The sequence below is a fragment of the Fusarium solani genome (genome assembly GCF_023522795.1).
Source record: "Fusarium solani strain SB1 chromosome Unknown bctg00000003_1, whole genome shotgun sequence".
In the NCBI taxonomy this organism is placed as follows: Eukaryota; Fungi; Ascomycota; class Sordariomycetes; order Hypocreales; family Nectriaceae; genus Fusarium; species Fusarium solani.
The window spans coordinates 166,745-186,521 of NW_027072154.1; the positions used below are offsets into that span (position 1 = coordinate 166,745).

General features: G+C 51.3%; 7 protein-coding genes across 7 annotated transcripts; 3 read left to right on the top strand and 4 right to left on the bottom strand.

Moving 5' to 3' along the window:
• Nucleotides 1-1,324: 1,324 nt before the first annotated feature.
• MRS44_005621 (uncharacterized protein) lies at nucleotides 1,325-4,714 on the bottom strand (the record flags this gene model as incomplete). Its single annotated transcript, XM_065621459.1, has 3 exons — nucleotides 1,325-3,489; nucleotides 3,672-4,500; nucleotides 4,562-4,714. 3 exons carry the CDS (start codon nucleotides 4,712-4,714, stop codon nucleotides 1,325-1,327), a joined length of 3,147 nt encoding a protein of 1,048 aa, XP_065477531.1.
• Nucleotides 4,715-5,337: 623 nt separating this feature from the next.
• Nucleotides 5,338-6,075, top strand: MRS44_005622 (uncharacterized protein; the record flags this gene model as incomplete). The annotated part of the gene is made up of 1 exon (XM_046281948.2): nucleotides 5,338-6,075. The coding sequence occupies one exon, from the start codon at nucleotides 5,338-5,340 to the stop codon at nucleotides 6,073-6,075; it is 738 nt and encodes a 245-aa protein (XP_046140824.1).
• Nucleotides 6,076-6,264: 189 nt separating this feature from the next.
• Nucleotides 6,265-8,295, bottom strand: MRS44_005623 (uncharacterized protein; the record flags this gene model as incomplete). Its single annotated transcript, XM_065621460.1, has 3 exons — nucleotides 6,265-6,471; nucleotides 6,532-6,778; nucleotides 6,830-8,295. The coding sequence occupies 3 exons, from the start codon at nucleotides 8,293-8,295 to the stop codon at nucleotides 6,265-6,267; spliced, it is 1,920 nt and encodes a 639-aa protein (XP_065477532.1).
• Nucleotides 8,296-9,248: 953 nt separating this feature from the next.
• MRS44_005624 (uncharacterized protein) lies at nucleotides 9,249-12,345 on the bottom strand (the record flags this gene model as incomplete). Its single annotated transcript, XM_046281947.2, has 2 exons — nucleotides 9,249-10,370; nucleotides 11,218-12,345. 2 exons carry the CDS (start codon nucleotides 12,343-12,345, stop codon nucleotides 9,249-9,251), a joined length of 2,250 nt encoding a protein of 749 aa, XP_046140822.2.
• A 789-nt stretch (nucleotides 12,346-13,134) lies between these two features.
• MRS44_005625 (uncharacterized protein) lies at nucleotides 13,135-14,978 on the top strand (the record flags this gene model as incomplete). Its single annotated transcript, XM_046274778.2, has 4 exons — nucleotides 13,135-13,270; nucleotides 13,324-13,697; nucleotides 13,744-14,482; nucleotides 14,530-14,978. The coding sequence occupies 4 exons, from the start codon at nucleotides 13,135-13,137 to the stop codon at nucleotides 14,976-14,978; spliced, it is 1,698 nt and encodes a 565-aa protein (XP_046140820.2).
• A 665-nt stretch (nucleotides 14,979-15,643) lies between these two features.
• Nucleotides 15,644-17,263, top strand: MRS44_005626 (uncharacterized protein; the record flags this gene model as incomplete). Its single annotated transcript, XM_065621461.1, has 3 exons — nucleotides 15,644-15,665; nucleotides 15,721-15,841; nucleotides 15,976-17,263. 3 exons carry the CDS (start codon nucleotides 15,644-15,646, stop codon nucleotides 17,261-17,263), a joined length of 1,431 nt encoding a protein of 476 aa, XP_065477533.1.
• A 981-nt stretch (nucleotides 17,264-18,244) lies between these two features.
• Nucleotides 18,245-19,500, bottom strand: MRS44_005627 (uncharacterized protein; the record flags this gene model as incomplete). The annotated part of the gene is made up of 2 exons (XM_065621462.1): nucleotides 18,245-18,726; nucleotides 18,780-19,500. The coding sequence occupies 2 exons, from the start codon at nucleotides 19,498-19,500 to the stop codon at nucleotides 18,245-18,247; spliced, it is 1,203 nt and encodes a 400-aa protein (XP_065477534.1).
• Between the last annotated feature and the right edge of the window lie 277 nt (nucleotides 19,501-19,777).

The following is a 19,777-nucleotide window of genomic DNA, read 5'->3' on the forward strand; positions in this document are numbered from 1 at the left end:
TTGGTTCAAGCAATATAAAAGAACCTCGTGAGCTGAACACCTCGTCAGACAATCAAACATTTCAGTTGGGCATTAAAAACTCTACTGCAAAACTGGATGACCTCTCCACTTCTTAAAGGCACAGCCCAACACGGACCTCGAAATACCCCCCAACACACGAGAGGGGAATGGCTACCGGTTCATGCGCCTGCGGCGTTCTGAAATACTCTTTCAACAGCGAGCCTCTCGTCTGCGTAGGGCTTGAACTTGTGTTGCTATATGTTCTCTCTGCTAACCTGCATCCTGGACCTCAGGCACTCTGTCACTGCAACGGTTGCAAGCGCTCCTCCAGCTCTGTTTACACCCACAACCTTCTCGTACCGGCCGCCACCTTCACGACCTCGGGCATTGCCAAGACATATACAGACAAGGGAGAATCGGGGAAAAATCGATCTTTTCATTTCTGTCGGGAATGTGGTACCACGCTTTACATCACGAGCGAGAACATACCAGGGGTCGTTGTCGTCAAAGCGGGCACTCTAGATGACTTGAGCTTAAACGAGATAAATTATAGACCGACTGTTGAGATTTTCTGCAAGGAAAAGTACAGCTGGTTGCCGGATATCGAAGGGGCTAGGAAGTTCAATGGTGCCATGGAGCATTGAATAGTTGCGAGCAGCTTTCAAAGGAGGGGATACGCGTGTCGAGAGATCACTAGACGTATTTCAGTACCCTAGTTAGCGTCATCAATACTTGTAGCCTCAACATAGGGTGTTATGCCTATCATTTACTAGAAAGGGGTAGGTTCATCTCTACAGTCTTAGGCTAAGTTAGGGGTACCCTGCCCCGTGTATGTGCATCAGTAGGCTCTACCTCCGACACGCTCGGCACCAATAACTAGCTAAGTGTGCTGCTCCTTCGCATGCGCCGTGAAACACCTGATGTGACACTCTTACGACAATAAAGTAAGTCATTTGCCAGCAACTTGAACATTCCACGCCAGCCATTCTTCAAGCCTCGGTATATCGGTTAAGAAGAAGACATGTTTAGCAAGGTTTAGTAACTGTGTAATCATAATGTACATCGAAGACATCATAACTAGAGACTACGATGCATGATGTCTAGGGTTGCATAATTATCAAATTATTTCTGTTGAGTTGTGATTCACTTGGCCACCTGCGACAACTAAGTACAATTGTTAATCCGGCAGTAATATTACTACTCTAAAGCGTAGGTTGTGGTGGTCTTGGGGAAAAAATATAACATGAAGAGAATTTATTTAATGAGAGTTCTACTTTTTAACAATCTAGTCCGAAGTGCCATACCAGTTAAACGCAAGTCACCTTCAGCTGCCCTCAGAGTATCCACGCAGCAAGATCAACGCAGCCTCATCGTTAGCTTGCGATGCTGCAGTTCGGTCACTTTCATCCTTCGCCGTTGGGTCAGCCCCATGTTCGAGAAATAGCTTTACTACATCGGCGTTCTCCTTATAAAAGGCTGCCTTCATTAGAGGCGTGACCCCATGCTTGCTCCTTGCGTTGACTTCAGCACCCCGTGCTAGGAGCAGTTTAGCCGTGGTTAGGCACCAAGCTCCGTGCATCAAGGGTGTATTGCCGTCCTTGTCCTTCGCCTCCACATCTGCACCTTCGTCCAGGAGTAACTCGAGCATGTCGCTGTCCGTCGTATCTGCAAATATCGAAACCGCAGCGATCAAAAGAGTCCAGCCATCCTCATCACGCTCCTCCTTGTTGGCGCCATGTTTTAGAAGTTGTCTGACAATAGAGCCATGGCCCAGCGAGACAGCATAGAATAGCACTGTCTTGCCCTCCTTGATCTTCGCCTCGGTATTAGCTCCGTATTCAAGTAAGGCCTCAACCATAGCTTCGTCGCCTTTGACAACGGCGCACCAAAGCGGAGTGGTATCGTAACCCTCTGTAGTCCTAGCCCTGCCTTTGAAGTCAATGGTAGATGGATCTAGCTCTGTCTCGTGAGACAACACCACCTTCCTGAACCTTGTCCCGATCATAGTGTCATTCAACGATGTACCCCCCAGCAGAGTCGTGATGGCTAGGCACCTACACCGTTCAGCTATTGTCAAGATATCATCAGCAAGGAGTGGAGAATCCACATCAGCTCCCTTTTCAAGAAAGAGCCTGGCGATAGCTTCATCACCGGATAAGACCTTGAAGAGAAGGCAAATGTCACGGCTTGAGGGTTCCATCGCTTCCACATCCTCCAAGCACTTGATCAAGATGTCTATGCTGGCTGGTTGCATGCCAACCACAGCCCAACAAGCCGCGACATTAAGATGAAATTTCCATTTCTGACCGCGGGGAAACTTTTCAAGGAATGCTTTGATGACTTCGACGTGGCCTAACCTAGCAGCTTCGCATAGCGCCATGAAACAGTCGTAGCTGTCGAGCGGCATTGGGTAGTTATCCAGCAGCAGCTGGACTATCACGTGGTATCCTCCCGACGCTGCCTGCCATAGTGCCCCTCGGGATCCTGGCGTCTCTTGGTTGCGGCTGTCATATGGAGACAACCCTTCTGGTGGGAAATAGGATTCGACTTTTGGGGATGATGGCTCCTCTTCGCTGAGGCCCTCAAATAGAGACAGTTCTGAAGAGGATGATGACCACTTTCTTCGGCGGGTGTGTTTCTTTGAGGACACCATTAATGACGGAAAAGGCAGGGATCCCGTATAGCTTTGCAGAGATTCTGTGTCGCTGTCAAATCGATCTTGGAATAGTGGATTCTTTTTGGGCACCACGGCGCAGGGATCAGCCCCTGCCTTGAGAAGTAGCTCGACGATGGCATCTTGTCCCATCTGACAGGCATGCCAGAGAACCGTATGTCCATTAGGGTCCCTGACGTTCGGGTCGACCCAACCAGTCTCGAGCAACAATTTAACCAGCCCTGTTTGCCCATTCTTGGAAGCATACCAAAGCGCAGAGCATCCTGCTTGATCTCTCAGGTCTGGATGTACTTTACCTGAACCGAGAATCAGTCGAACAACCTCCTGGTGACCATGTTCAGCCGCGTAGGAAAGCACTGAGCGACCTCTACCGTCTAGAAGATGCCTTTGCGTATCTTTCCTAGCCATAAGCTGTTCTACCAGTCTTCTATGTCCACGCCCCGCAGCAAGAGATACGGCTGTTCGCTTCCCTGCATCTTGGGAGTTCGCCTCGATGTCACTTCGAGCCAGGAGAATCCAGACGACCTTTTCGTGTCCCATGGCCGCAGCATACGAGAGCGGTGAGAGCCCAGACTTGTCTCTCGAGTTGATGTCCACTTCGCGCCGGTTTAGAAGTAAATCGACTATGCGCTCGTGACCAGCCTCGGCGGCGAGTGACAAAGGCGTCCGTTTGTCTCCGTTCATGGAATTGGCGTCAATGTCGGAAAGAGCTAAGAGTTTCTTCACAACTGCCTCGTTGCCTTTTGACACAGCGAGGAAAAGCTTTTGTTGAGGGTCTTTCTCTTGCTCATCACCTTCAGCATCCTCCACTCCATCTGTTGTGGAGTTTTGGTCCCCGCGGTTGAGTGACCTGGTTGCAGCCCCTGGTCCTTAGAAACTGAACTCCCTAGGGTTCTCGATGAAACCTTGCCCCGCAATCTGATGCAAAGATTCCTTGTAGGATATTGGGAAGGGCTGAACCGTCCAAGGTTGATCAGTGTGAACTCTTGAGGCCGACATCTCTCGAAGTGCTCCATTGTTAGGAATGGGTCCCGCAGGTAAACTCCGACCAATTGGTCCTTGCTCCCAGCCTCAGCACAGTGAAGGATCACCAGGCCCAGTCCGCCTTCCGCTTGCGCAATAAACGGGGCATCCAGGTGAACTCCCTTGTTGGTCACTGTAAAGGGGCTGTTGTACGGCGTAAAAGGATTCCACGAGATGATATTCTTGGAGTCTTTGAATGCATCAGGCGTCTCAGCGAGAAGGCCACCATCAGAGCGAGTATCAGTGTGCCTCCATGCGAAGATGCTATGGTCATCCGAGACCCTCAAGATCTCCTCTTGAAGCCGAACGAAGGCCTTGTGACCCTCCCCATAGAGCAAAGGCATGTTGATATCGAAAATTCCCATCAAGGAATAGGCGCGATCCTCGAGCCTGGTTGTCTTCCGGCTAGCCGCCCACGACATTCGCTGTGCGACACTTGCAGACTCGAGGCTTTCGGCCCCGGACAAGATAGCTTGAGGGACGCCAGTGCGCTCTGAAATCTTGTCCCCAAGGCTTGCTTTCGTGCCGAGGTACTGCCACTCTCTGTTGAAGAATATCATGTGCGTCGGAGCGATGAGCTCTTGCAGGGTCCATCCTCTAGTGAACCATCTGCTCTGAGAGAAGTCGGATGCCGTGGATATATCTGAAAGAAACGAATAGCAGACTTCAGCTTCTCGGTAATATCGATACATCGAGTTGATCGCCTCCGTCAACTCCGCGCTGCTCGTTTTATCGATGCAACAGGTATCGATCCAGACATAGTTATACCCATTATCACGAGCAACGGAGCAGCAATTTTTTATCTTCTCAAGGCGTAAGTATCGAGTCCTGGAAGGAACAGAAGAATGGATTGATAGAGCTCACCTTGGTGTAACCCTTCTTGTCCTTGGCTCGACCTTGTTCCATGTCCTGGAAGGTAACCTCCTCCTCATCCCACGTATGAGAGAGAATTGCGTACTGCGGAGCATTATCGGCAAAGTACTTGAGCTCAACAGGCTCGGTATTGAGGAGCCGCATGCTAGCGAGCACGCCAGGGGTTGGGCAGCGAGGATGATTGTGAAGAAAACTCAAGAGGAAATTCAATGATAGGAATGTTGGGTAGAGGGTTAGTGATCTCTAATTGTCAAGCTGGCTGCGTTGGAGCTAAAGAGACTCGATATAGAGCAGGTCAGAGAAATAGAGAGAGCCTTATAAGGTAAGACAGGAGCGGGGTCATGTTGAATCCATAATCGCTACGGCTAAAAGTTCCAGTGCCTGCTTCTGCCAAGGCATCTATTTTGGTATCATATACATGCGCGCCACGGTCAAAAACTCCAGAGCCTGCTTCCGCCAAGGCATCTAATTTTAGCTCGGCTATTTACTTATAGCCTAGATCTGTATTGGGAAGTGATTGGTTTATCTTTTCAGCCGTAGATTGCAAGTCCTCCTGTCCGGAGAAGCTATCGGGGAGGATGCCGATATCTCGATTAATAAGCCGACCAAAACGAAAACCAGAGCAAAAAACCGTGGACAGCTCAGAGACTGAGATATATTTAACGCTTCTTTTGTAAAGTATCCGACCATTTAGCACGACGAAGGACAAGGCCTTATCCTTGTAGTATATCCATCATAACTTATCTTGCAACTCCGTCACCAGAAACATGACCTTTATCACGACAGCAGATGCCGTGCCCGAAACGGCACGACAGCCTCCCTTTCGGGTCCTTGCCTTCTCCAAGACAGCTGGTTATCGTCACGAGTGCATCCCTGTCAACATCGCCGCTCTACGTGCCCTTGGCGATCGGACGCGCCTATTTACCCTCGATGCAACGGAGGACGCGGAGATCCTGACCCCGGATACGCTTGCTGGCTACGCGACCGTTGTTTTCCTTCACACGACTGGTCCGTTTCTCAATGAAACTCAGATGGCTGCTCTGCAGTCCTATGTACGAGGCGGCGGCGGCTTTGTCGGCGTTCACGCCGCTGCGAGTGGTAATAAGGAGTCTGAATGGTATGGCCGTCTTGTCGGTGCGCACTTTGACTATCACCCTGCACCAGAGGAGGGAACGCTGGTGATCGAAGATACGGGGCATGAGATCATGTCGGGTAACTCGGGCGGTGAGCGGCGGTGGATGGATGAGTGGTATAACTTCAAGACACACCCTCGGGACAACACGAACCTGCATGTGCTGGTACGCGGCGACACCAGTTCATTCCAGGGCGGCAATATGGGTGACGACCACCCGCTTGTCTGGTGTCAGGAGTTTGAAGGCGGTCGGTCATTCTATACGGCTCTGGGACACTTTGACGAGGCCTATGAGGATGAGTGGTTCATGGGACAGCTGGAGCGGGCCATTGTGTGGACTTCGGGTGTGGGCAAGATGAAAGCAGATAAATAGATACGCCCAAGAGTACCTTTGGAATACCAGAGAGCTTAATAAAATCCTCTAGGTCTAGGAGGAGGGCCATGCCTGTGTCCGCTACCTACATAGTATTGCCCGAAACGGGTGCCTTGAGCTTGATGGCATGACATTTAGTTTGAGTGCGTGTTTCTACCTGAGATGACTTTCCTCAACAAGGCGTAATATCTAAGCAAATATAAAGGAGAAGTTGTGTGTCTTTGGTTTCAAAGCGTCAGGAACAAATGGTCCAAACTCGTCTCCCGGTGCCCAGGGGATTTCGAGGATCTCAGACAGTGTTTGAATCAGGATGGCATCATCGGAGGCCATTCTTCCAAGAAAACTTTGAGCGAGTCGGAGATAATCTATGCCAGGGGAGAGAACTTGAGACAAGTGCTAGTCGTACATGAGATTAGTCCAGACTTTCAGTAAATGGATCAATGTTCAGCTCCTTACCTTGTGTGCTTCCTGATGTTGATGCACAGAATCATGAGCTATGCTTTGGGCTGCCACCTCTTCGAATCTGGAGAACCACGACAAAAACTTTCCCACATCACAGCCTTTTCTGGAAGACATTTCGTGGAGGAAACACGTCAGTTCCCTGATCCCAGTCACGCCTGGTTGTGCATAGGACCCGACTACATCGTTACTGACAGCGGCTAGAAGAACAAGAGCGGCAGAGGTGGGATACACCAAAACACGCCTATGTATGTTAGTGTACTATTGCAGGGACGTGGGAATATGGTAGACATACCAAAGAGCTGCGAACTGCTGTGTGGGTAGACAATGCATTAAACGAATTGTCGCCCGTGCCCATGGTATGCAGTCGCCCAAAGGGTTACCACCTGTCACGCTCCGCAATTTCATTTTTAAATCGTGGAATATGAAGTGCAACACAATAACCGGTAGCGGTAGAATATCCCGACCAGGCTGGTATTCTTCACGCGGCTGGGACGCTGAAGGGATGTTTGCCTTCCAGCTTTCCAGATCCTGATCCAATCGTTCGGCTCTCAATGAGAGCTCCTGCTGTGATGATCGGTTTGCAGCACTGGAGAATATCTGACGGTAAGTGTCTAGCTGAATCCTCGCCAGCTCGGCTCGCATTCTCATAATGTTGGCACCACAATTCATGCCTCGCACTTCAGGACACCAAACAGGATCCGCTGGGTTTTCAGCAGGGAGATCTTTGTCCGAAAGGTCCGATATAATCGGAGGTATACCAATCCTAAAGGCTAGATCAATATCTAGGGAAGCGAGAGTCCAGAAAACGCGCAGATGGCTCTGCGTCTCGACAAAGCCCTTGTGAGAGCGTGAAACCTCGCACGTTTGGTACGCACGTAGCGCAAGCGTGTTGAGATGAGAGGCCATGTGAAGATCAGCATTTCCCAGCATAAACATGGCCATGATGAGTATCGATTCATGGGCCAATGAGCTGGAGCCTTGAAACACCAACATGGGAACTGTGGAAAAGGCGCTCTTGAAGTATGCCCACGCCGCAGGTGAGAGATCGGCAAATGCAGAGTTTGCAGTTTTGCATTGGATTCCCAGCGCGAGCGACGCATTGCCGATTGCCAGTCTGGCCGATTTATCGACATCGTTGTCGGATTCCCGAGGTGTCAGAAGCTCTTGAAAGTGGCTCATGTCAAGAACGGGATACATCTCGCTGATGTCTTGGATTATGTCGTCGAGTCTTGACAGGACTTTGCTGTGACCATGCTGCGGACTAAACAATTGCATCTTGAATGCGCCTGTTTCGGTTACAGCTCGTATAAATTCGACGAAGTGCATTCGGAGGAATACCGGGCGAGGGCCCGGCTGTTGGATGTTGGGGACTTGGTTGGAAGGTTCCGTGATACAGGTTCTCTCCAAGGGCGACAAGTGCAATGTTGTCAGGTTTTGGTTCAAGGCATTGGCTTGGGTGGGAGCCATGCTCGTCGTTGTTGGCTCCAGTAAGGCAGATGGGGGGTTGTTTGTGTCTTGGACCTGGCCAGCATGGCCTCCACCACTGACGTCGAATGACTCTGTAGAACTAGAAGAGCCTGGCTTAAGGGACTCTTCAAGTCGTTTGAGCCTCTCCTCCAATTTTTGTGCATAATCCTTGCTACCAAGGATTAGCGGTGCTCTAGGAGTTGTGAAGTGGCATAATACCTTTTGCCGGGACCTCGAAATTTCCGTTGCTGATACACGCATTGAATGAGGCGCTTCTGACACTGGCAACATGACGGGCGCTGGCCATCACACTTTGACTTGCGTTTCTGACAAGCTAGACAAGCCTACATACAGGGGTGCGTTAGCAGATGCATCTGGCGTATGCTCCACGTGTGTGTGAGCGAGCGTTGGGGCATCGGACACTCACATTGTGCAATCGAGCTCGAGGCTGAGAAGAGTCGTCTTCCAGGGCAGAATCATCCATCTTATTTCGACTTTCAAGAAGTCATGAAGAAGGAAAAAGTTGCCTACGTCTTACCTCGAGGGTGTTTTAGACGTTCTAACTCTCGCGCGAGATTAGTCATCCTGGCGTTTGTCATGATCGGAGTCAAATTGCCTCCGAGCTGCTTGGGTCCTATTTCTGTCTAGGGTAGGGCAATATGACATTGATCCCTGAGAAACAGCTCCAAGTTGTTTAAGAGGACGTCAAGCGAGACTGGATATTCACCAATTCTTTTTTATAGTAATCATAGATCGGATAGCAAGATTAGGCCTCCTAATCTTCTTAAGGATTAAATTTTAAGGACCTCATTCTTGTGCCCTTTACGATCTTCTGGCTCAATTAATCAATCAAAGGCCGGGCTTCAACTACAATAATGAACACATTTCCAACACATTATAGCATCATATCCCAATGCTAACACAGTGGCCACTCTAGATCACTCGTAAGCCCATCAAGCATAATTCCCTATAAACTTAAAAATACCATGTATAAATACAAAGCGAGCTCTTCATACACCAGGTGGGCTGTCAGCTACGCTAGCTATCAACACAGTTCAATTATCTCCAATTTTAGATTGCCCCATTGCCATCATGATTTGGACGACAACTCCGAGATACTCTGGCAACAATACACTAGCATGCCTCATCTCTGTCGAACAAGCCGATCGTCACATATGTACGCAAGGTATGAGTTACTCGAAGAATATGCGCAGAGCCTTGTAGACCAAATGCATCTTTGCCCATTAGTGGACTAAAACTACTCTTCCTGTCACCTTTCCTTCCGCTAATCTCTGGATTGCCTCATTCGCCTTGTCCCAAGGGACCTCTGTGATGGGAATCGATTCCAATTTTCCACTCCGTGCGAGTTGGGCAACATCTCGCATGTGCTGCGGGTTACCAGTAATGTTACCAACACGAGACTTGCAGGTAAACGTGAAGGGGACCATGGAAATGCTCATCTCTCCCCCGACCAAGCCTACCGCAATCACTTTGCCCCCCTTGCCGATGCAAGCCATGGCGAGCTCTGCTGTTTGCTTGCAGGCCACAAAGTCGATGGCTCCAGGTAAGGGCTCTCCCGCGGCCTGGATGATTTGATCAAAAGCGTCCTTGGCGGCAGAGTCCACGACCGCCGTTGCGCCGGCTTTGAGGGCCGCTGCTCGCTTTTCAGGTGAAATGTCGGCTGAGATGATGTTTCTGTGACCCAGAGCCTTGAGCATTGAGATACCAGTCAAGCCAAGCCCCCCCGCGCCGATCAACAAGATGGGCTCATGTGGCTTCAGCGGCATCAGCTTATGGATCGAACTCAAGACTGTGAGGCCTGAACAGCCGAAAGTACACGCCAGTGAAGGATCCACGTTGCCGTAATCGACGAGATATCGTGGATGTGGGATCGTAATGTATTGCGCAAACCCTCCGTGAGCGAACACACCTCGGGTTTTCTGTTTGAGGCATAGGTTGTCATGCTCATCCTCACATCGGCCGCAGTTCTGACAGCCCACCCAAGGGTAGACCGCCCGACTTTCACCAACAGAAACGGGGAAGGTGCTGGTATCGACATTGGGACCAAGCTTGGCCACAGTGCCCACGATCTCGTGGCCCAAGGCCCGAGGCAATGTGGCCCCTCGGTCCTTGACGTACATCTTCTTGCCACCACCGAGATCATAGGAACCCTCCCAGAAATGCAGGTCAGAGTGGCACACACCGCAGTGTGACACTTTGATCAAGATCTCTGTGCCGGTAGGTTCTGGGATGGGCAGCTCTATCTTCTGGAGAGGCTTGCCGTGCTCAACAACGGCCCAGGCATAATAGGTGGATGCCATGGTGTCAGGGTGCTTGCTAGTGAAAGACTTGGGCAGGACTGGGGTCTGAATTTGTGGAAGTACCACCATGAAGCATCTTCCCCTTTATCACAGTTGTGTGTTATATGACACCTCAGGTTGGATCATCTCAGCTTCCATCTGGGTTCTCTGCTGCACTATACTTCCGGCTACCCGGCGAGCCGTCGAACTTGCAGGGTTGCACCGCTACAGGGGTAGTGCTCGGCGTAGGGCGTAGGGCGTATGGGTTCCGAACATTCGGAGCCTAAGAGCATACCGAACGGCTTCTGGAGTGCCTAGCCCGAACAAGTGAAAGGGCATGGTCATTAGGTCCGGGGCCCCAGATCGTGGGGTTGTCAACCTCCGGTAAGAACATGACGGCTCCGAGCAGATCTAGGCACATGTTGCCGGGATGCATTGCGGACCCTTCTCCGCAAACCTTGAATGAAAGATCGTCATCTCACGAAATCTGGGGATGTGGCTGCTGCGGGGTGCGTATATCGGTGGCTACCATGGAGGAGGAAAATGAGTACCCGGATAACAGAGGACGCTCAACTCCACAGTGACGCAGTGCCTTTGAGAAGCTTTCTCACAACCCTTCTTTCTGGGCGTTCATCGTTACTTTGCTGGTTCACTTCTGGGCTGTTAACTCGTGGATCAAGATCATCGATGTTGCGTGTATCCATTCTGTACAACGGCGAGGCGCCGTTATACGTGAAAGAACGTTGAAATTACATTCGCAACCACCATGGGCACTAGACTTTCGCAACAGTCGCGATATCCCAAAGATCAGATTGAGCTTTAATACTTGAACTGGCAAGTGAAGCTAGCTATAATTTTACCTTATAGGCCTCATTTACTCAGCAGAAACACCATCCAATTTCCTAACACATACACCATCTCTATATGTTCCATCCGCAAGGAACTTCCGAGTCTTGCCTGGGATAGGAAGCTCGTCCAAGAACGCCCACCTCAGACCCTTTTTCCACCCAGCGTTGTACCAACCGTTGATATCACCACGCGGGAAGAATGGTAGGGTGTGCAGCAGCCCAGGATCGTGAGCAATGAGAACAAGCACCTTCTCATTTGCATCGACAACCGTCAAGCTCTCGATACTTTTTACCGCAGTAGGAGGGTCGATGTACCATGATCCTTCACCACAACGGGGTGTGTAAAATGGAGAGGTGCGCGCATTTCTCTCATCTGGGTGACAGGCAGTGAAGAGAGAACAGGCAAACGGGGCCACCTGACGATGGTGAGGGATGATGGTTGAGGGTTTGATCTCCGCTGGCATCGGAGCGTATTGAGTTGGCCTGAATGACCCTCCAAAGTGGCAAATATCGCCTCCTAGAAACACGAATGTGTCGACTGTGGTTCTGACGAGGGCAGATATGTGGCCAACTGCATGACCAGGCGTGTCAAGAACATATAGACTACCGTCGCCGAAGTAGTCTACGGCTCTGTAGCCCGCGACAACTAGATCTGAGAAGCTGAGCTCATTGACTTTGCGGTCCTTGAACGTGTCTTCGAAGAACGGCGAGCCTTCCATGGTGGGATAGCCGGGTAGAAAGTCCCTAGAGAACCCAGGACCAACCACAAACTCCATGGTTTCAGGAAAGGTCCTTGGGTCTCCAATATGATCAAAGTGCCAATGACTAATGATGGCGGCTCGAAGCCTTGCCGGATCAACTCCCCCTTCGACCAAGATGTCAATGACATTCTTCTCGATCTTGATGCCAGGAATCTTGGCGTCAATGACAGCTGCGGTAGGCCCAGGAAGGTTCCAGAAGTCTTTGCGGGTGCCCAGGTCGAACATGACCTGGTCCCCTGAAGGATGAGTGATGAGGAAGGCAATGGTTGGAAAGTTCATCAGCTCATGACCGGGGATTGGTGGTTGAACCAGAGTGTCTGAAGGGACGGCCAGGTTGGCAGTCGTATTGACGGCCAACACCTGACAGATCACCTTCCCTGGTGGGAGCTCAATGGAGGGAGCTGGCTTGGGCGAGATCTCGGGGTTGGACATGTTGGGCAATAGATGCGATGAAGATGGGTCTTGCAAGTACGAAGATATGGTGGAGCCAGTGATACACGATGCATGATCCATGAGATGAGCTATGGGTATATCAAGTATTGGACTTGATCGGATACCGGTACCTCCCCTACAACACCCCGGATGCCATGGCATCAGAGGCAAATGCGGTGCCGTATCCGCAAGCTAGGCTTCCTTTAGAGATGTCACCAAGTCCACAAAGTATTCGCGCTCTACGAGACGTGCCAGCCGGTATCGGTATCGCACAGCAGCAAAGGTAGTCCAACTGTGGTGTGGCTGGACACGCCCTATCGATCGACCCAGGTGATCCACCACGGCGATCCGCGCCGCGCTGCTATAACCGGCCCCACAATCCAAGCTACTTTGGTGTGCGGGGAAAATGCGGGGATCTCCAAATGCGGAGCCGGCCCCGCATCTGCAGATCTTGTAGGGTAGCAGGGATCGAAAAAATCATTATCCCTTTACTCATAGAACTTTGGTGCCAATAATGGCGGTGTTTTTTTTAACCCGCCTGTCGAATGAGCATCATGCCGTACTAAGCTGCGGCTCCGCGTTTTGAAGCCATTGTGGGAAGTATGAGATAGAATGGAATGGGGAAGAAGGAACAGCGCAAAAGTCTCGTGAGGTTATGACATGTGCAGAAGGAATAAAGCACCACCTCTCCCTACACGTTTCAATCGTCGAATCAATCACATCACTGAAGCAATTTTCAACAAAAATATCTTTACAATCATTTTGACCTTGCATTGTCATTCAACCAAGATGAACAAGACTAGCTCTACACAAAGCCGCGGGTTCAAGACCGAGTTGACCGACTACTCTATCGTCCACGCTGAACAGAGCGGTCCTTATGCAAATGGTTTGGAAGTAGATGCTCTGGTCGTGGGAGCTGGCTTTGGTATGTCAACACTTCCATCTACCACCTCTATGTCTGCTAATCCCCTCTCACAGCTGGCATCTTTATGCTCAAAACCCTTCGGGATCAAGGACTCAAGACCGTCATTTACGAAGCTGGCAATGACACGGGCGGCACCTGGCGTTGGAACTGCTACCCGGGCGCCAGGGTCGACTCTGAAGTGCCTGAGTACGAGTTCTCTTGGCCCGAAGTGTGGAAGACGTGGAATTGGAAGACCAACTACCCGTCGTACCAAGATCTGCGAGATTATTTTGATCACGTCGACAAGATTCTCAACATCAAGAAGGACTGCTCGTTCAATACAGTTGTCGTCGGTGCTGAGTTTGATACTGGAGCTGGCAAGTGGACCATTCGAACTGAGGATGGTCGTACCGCGAAAGCAAAGTATCTCATCCTGGGCACTGGATTTGTACATCATGTCCTGAGGATCTCTGACCCGTGCTGACTCCCATTAGGCTGCCAGGCGTTACATTCCCGACTGGAAAGGCATCGAAAAGTTCGAAGGCGTGATCCACCATTCCTCGTTTTGGCCTGATGAGGAGATTGATGTCCGAAACAAACGATGTGCGATCATCGGTACCGGCGCATCGGGTGTCCAGATTGCTCAGACCTGGGGACCCAAGGCAGGCCACGTCAAGGTCTTCCAACGCACCCCAAACCTGGCCATTCCGATGCGCCGAAAGGATCTTTCAGTCGAGACGCAGACAATCCACAAGGAGTTGTATCCAGAGATGTTCAGACTCCGCGAGACGACATTCGCTGGATTTCGCTATGACTGGTCTGAGAAGAATACCTTTGATGATACGCCCGAACGTCGACGGGCTACGTATGAACAGGCCTGGGCCGAGGGCGGCTTCCGGTTTTGGGTTTCAATCTACAAGGATAACCTCTTCAGTGGAAAGGCTAATGTGGAGTCTTACAAGTTCTGGGCCGAGAAAACCAGAGCCCGGATTCAGGATCCGAAGAAGCGAGACCTTCTTGCGCCTCTTCAGATGCCGCATTACTTTGGCATCAAGAGGCCCTGCTTAGAACATGACTACTTTGAGCAGTTCAACCGGCCAAACGTCGATATCATCGATATCAAGGCGAATCCTGTCAAGGAATTCACCAAGACTGGCCTTGTTCTCGAGGACGGCACTCATCATGACTTGGATGTCGTCGCAATCGCTACTGGGTTTGATGTTGTCACTGGAGGTGAGCTTACCATATAAACATTGGTTGAACACTACTAACAAATTTAGTCATGACCCAGCTTGGTGTCAAGAGCATTCACGGGACTCATCTGCAAGACGAGTGGAAGCATGGTGCGAAGACATACCTGGGGACAAGCGTCAGTGGTTACCCAAACATGTTCCACATTTACGGCGCCCACGCGCCCACGCTCATGTGTAACGGACCCTCAAATGTTGAGATCCAGGGCCGCTGGGTGCTGGATATGATCCTGAAGATGGAGCAAAACAACATCAAGTATGTCAATCCGAAGCCCCAGGCTGTCGACGAGTGGAAGCAGCATGTCCTCGACCTTAACAACAAGACGCTGTTCCCCACGACAAGCTCTACATACATGGGCGGGAGCGTGCCTGGCAAGGCCTATGAGCCTGTTTGCTATTCTGGTGGATTGCCTGCTTATAAGGCGGAGATTAGGCAGGCGCTGGATAGCATGGACGGGTTCGAGATTGTCAAGAAGTAGTACCTGTGTGTAGAGGCAACTTCAATAAAGAGAAGTGACTGAATCATTCGAGGCCACTGGCGATGCTAAAAGGGCTGTTATTATGCTGAGCGCCTTTGGTCAATCTACATTATGGTGTCTTGGGGTATTGGGCTTTGATGCCATCGTGTATTGATAGCTGTCTTTTACTGTCGATGGCCTCGTTTGGAAATGTCGTTGATGGCAAGGAGAAGCGTTTTGTTCAAGTTATTGTAGTTGATGGGCATCTGGGATGGACTAGATTTGATGCGTGTTCGAGATTGGGAATATTCCCCCTTAGCTGAGAATTGGAGTTAATGGTCATGATGGCCGAACACCACAAGAAAACAGTGGACACACGACGTAGTTAAAACCCCAAGAGTAAAACATCGCAACAACGGAGAAGAGGCACCAAGCGCGGACAAGATCTCGAAGCTGTCCGCTCAGCCGATGTGTTCTTCCTAGAAACGTCTTGACGGCGTCTTGCGCATCGTGCCGAACCAATTGAGGCTTCATGATAGGAATTAAGCCTTGAGCAGAGCGTCGGCCCCGATTGGGCTAGCAAAGCGGAGTTCCAAGGGGCCGGTTACGGGAAAGAACTGATCCCCTTTATTTAAAGCAGTGGGAGAACCCCTCACGTTATTACCTCCACCACACACATAACCATCATGGACAACTTCGATGGCGACAGTAGGTCATTTACGACAACAACAGCGAGGCAACGATACTGACGCGTGGATCATAGTCCTGATGTTTTCGGAATTTGACTTTGCACAGTTGGGGCTTATACTAGAAGCCACTGACCAGAATGCTGTGACTGGAGACTCCAGCTTGGATACTGGACACCAGCTGTGTGGAGAAGATCAGTCTGTAAGACCATGCGACACGATTATATCAGCTCAGCCGCTCGAATCTACCCGCCCAACCATTTCAGACTTTCTCAAATTCCCTGGCGTGATCGATCTCGACGCATACATTGACCCTTCCCTGTCCCTGCAAGCACAGTCGTCCCCAGCAGAGCAAAACCACCCACGTCAGCTGTCTACGGGCGAAATACCTACCCCGAATCACCCTCTCAACACATCGACGCCTACCATTTTGTGTCTGTCCCTGAGAATCAGAAACCCGGCCTTCCTCGACGAAGAAGTCGGTACCTCCGCAGCCCGGTCCAACAGGCAGCCATCCCAGTACACACCTTAGCCGACGACGCCGCCGCTCCGATGCAACGATGGCGGAACTCACCACCGGCGACTGAGGGCGCTTCGCTGGACGCCATCGCCGATGCCATGAGACACCCGTTGCGCCCTCAATCATCCGCAGATAGCCTCGACAGCCGCCGCAGAGGCAGCCGGGCTGCATCAACCGTCAGCAGTGGCATGAGCGGTTCTTCAAACTCGACAGTGTCGGCCACGTCAACAAGCTTCCGAAACACGACGAGCGGACGCGTGAAAAAACGGAGGCGACCGGCTCCCCCAAGCTGGAATCCCGCTGAGGAGCGGAGGTTCCAGTGTACCTTTTGCTGCGACTCGTTCAAGAGCAAATACGACTGGTCGCGGCACGAGAAGTCACTGCACCTCAATCTACAAGGCTGGAGATGTGCGCCGTTTGGTGGCACTGTCATGTCTCCCGTAACCGGCAGGAATCATTGCGCCTACTGCCACCTTGCCGACCCGGCGCCGTCACATCTTGAGATGCATGCCCACGGGAGCTGCCAGACGCGGGAGCACATGTATACGCGGAAGGATCAGCTGATCCAGCACCTACGACGCGTCCATCGCGTACATGATGTGCCCATGATTAACTCATGGAAAGTCGAGATGCCGCCAGTATCTTCAAGATGCGGCTTCTGCAATGCACAAATGCACAACTGGTCGGAGCGCGTTGACCACGTCGCGGAACATTTCAGGAAAGGCAAGACAATGAAAGAGTGGAAGGGGGAGCATGGATTTAAGCCTGAAATAGCAGCTCGAGTCATGGACGCGATATCACCATATCTTATCAAGGATGAGTTGGAAACGTTTACCCCCTTTTCAGCAACAGATAGGGTCACGAGTCAGCACATTGAGGAGCTCCAGATCTCTTCTAATCGCAGCACACGGGAATGGGGAATGATTGAGGGATCCACCGCGTCGGGGGGCAATGCTAAGGGCTCATCGTCTTCCTTTACCAACGAGGACCTCATGTTGATGACATTTTCAGAGTTACTAAGTAGCGTTTCACCTGGGCCGCTTCGCGCAACATCAAATGCGGCTGGGTATTATGCCGACAGACAGCATGTTCCAGGATGAGGCCTGGCGGATGCAGTATGGCACCACAGACCCGTGGGAATGCACCATGGCCGACAACCAAGACTGCCTCAAGACGTTTGGAAGCCATCGCGTAGAGGGGTTGCTGGAGACTGAGCACTTCATGAGAGGCTGTAGGGAGAGGAAGGGAGACGACGAATATTTCTAAGTTGATAGAATACATATTATATTCATCATTCATCCATCTTCGTTTGATGCGAGGGCATTCAGTGGCTACAGTGAAAAGTTTTCGGCTGCCGATATGCGGAGCTTGGCACGCCCTACGCCTTGCGCCACCCTTCCTCCAATATCCATCAACGATAACCACCTACGTCGTGGTGGATGTTCCTGAAATGAGTCTAGAATGGAGAAGATGAGTTGAGTCGAAGTGAACCTCAAAAGAAGATCCCTCGACTCGACTTCACAACCATAGCACCACAGACCAAGCCGTATGTATCTTACGATTCACCATGGGTAGTACGATGAAAGACGTTCCCTGCACTCACTGGGCTCAAATTGGGAGGGAAAACCCAGCCAGCTTTGACTTCTGAAGGAAGTTGGCCCTGTTTTCCATCATAGCTATGGCTGGCACCGGACATCAAGGCGATGCAATCACAATTCCAGTTGCATCTGGGAACCAAGTTGGGAAGGCCAGCGTCTACGCTTCAAGGTAGTAACTAGGAAAACAATTAAAGTATCGACATTCGTTCGGTTCAAAGGTCTATCATCTGAGCTTTCGATAGCAAAGGAGGCGCAATAGTGGAGACACGAGGTAGCTGTGGGTGAGTACATGGTGCCCTCTTGTCGTTCAGCATATATCTTGGAAGCCTCTTCTCAACTCTGTTTTTAATATTCGTTGTCTTTGCCACAACGAAGAAGCACGGGCTGGTGAGACGAGGGTGGCGAGCAAGGTAACTTTAATAGAGGCAGAAATAATTTCTTTTCACAACGGCTACTTGTCTAAAGTGTTCTTAGAATAGTGATTTACCTCTTTCCACGTCCTCTAAAGGCCCAACCGGTCTGGTTAGCCATCTTGACAGTTACTCCAAGCTCATCGGCAAAAGCGTGAACTAGGCCAGGGTTCTTTTGGAACCAGCGCCCGCAGAAAACAACATCAATACCAGACTGGAGAACCTCCTCAGCCAATGTACCCGTCTTGATGCCCCCAACAGCAGCCACGAGAATATTCCCGCCAACCCCCTTCTTGATCTGTTGCGACAAAGGCACCTGATAGCCGGCCCCGGGCTTTATACCGGTCGCTTGGCTCGGGTGGAGGCCACCGGAGCTGACATCAAGCAGGTCGACACCTCGGTCGGCGAGGAGAAGCGCAAGCTTGGTGCTATCAGCAATAGTCCAGCTCTCAGGGAACTCGGCAAGGCCTTCCAGCAACTCGGTACCACTGACGCGGACAAATAGCGGCATGGTGTCAGGGATCACTCCTCGGATAAGTTCCGTGATCTCCAAAACTATTCGGACACGGTTTTCCAGCTTCCGCCATACTCATCTGTCCTCCGGTTACTGACGGGGCTGAGGAACTGGTGAAGCAGATATCCATGAGCGGCATGGATCTCAATGATGTCGAAGCCAGCTTCAAGAGCCCTCTTGGCAGAAGCCACGAATGCCTCCTTGGTTGCTTGGATCTGTGCCAGACTCATTTCCTTTGGCTTTGGCAAGACATCATTATACGCCAAAGGAGATGGCCCGTGAATCTCGTCAGGCCAGCCACCAATGTCGGGGGTTGCCACGGCGTTGGCGCTGATCCACGGCGGTACAGTACTGGCCTTGCGCCCAGCATGGGCGAGCTGGATACCGATGTGCTGATTCTGGCCGTGAGCAACCTCGACAATGCGCTTGAGCGGGGCTATCTGGCCATCCTCCCAAAGGCCTAGATCATGCGGCGAGATGCGTCCCTCTGGCTGTACGGCCGTAGCTTCGATCATGGCCATGCCGGGACCACGCTGGAGAATGCCGCCAAGGTGGGCGACATGCCAATCGTTTGCATAGCCGTCAATGGCAGAATATTGGCATAGAGGTGCCAGAAAGATGCGGTTCTGAAAGGTAACACTGCGGATTGTCAAGGGCGTGAATAGCTTGCAAGGCGATCCATTGGGGTCGTCTAGAATTCGGGTGCCGGCGGCGGGCTGCTGCGCGGGAGTGAAGTATGAGATGCCCACTTGAGGTGTGTTGCTGTAGGGGTTATTGGGGTTGTGGGTGGGATAATCTCCCGGTAGCGACCCCATAATGAATAGCTGAGATGCTTTCGGCAAATAGAAGGCTGGTGGCGGTGATGAGAGTCTCCGGTGCAGGGATGTCCGAAAGGGCCTTTAAGTAGATACTTGTGGTTCACCAGTGGTGTCTGGCCAAGGGCTCTCTATCTGTCGCGTCTGGCTGTGATTTGTAATATGGATTCGAGTTTTTCTCAAACAATGCTGACTCACAGCTGTCACCGCTAGGAGAGCTTCAGTTCATCCATGGCGTGATGGCCGGCTCCGATATTTACGCCCTACGCCCCGCGCA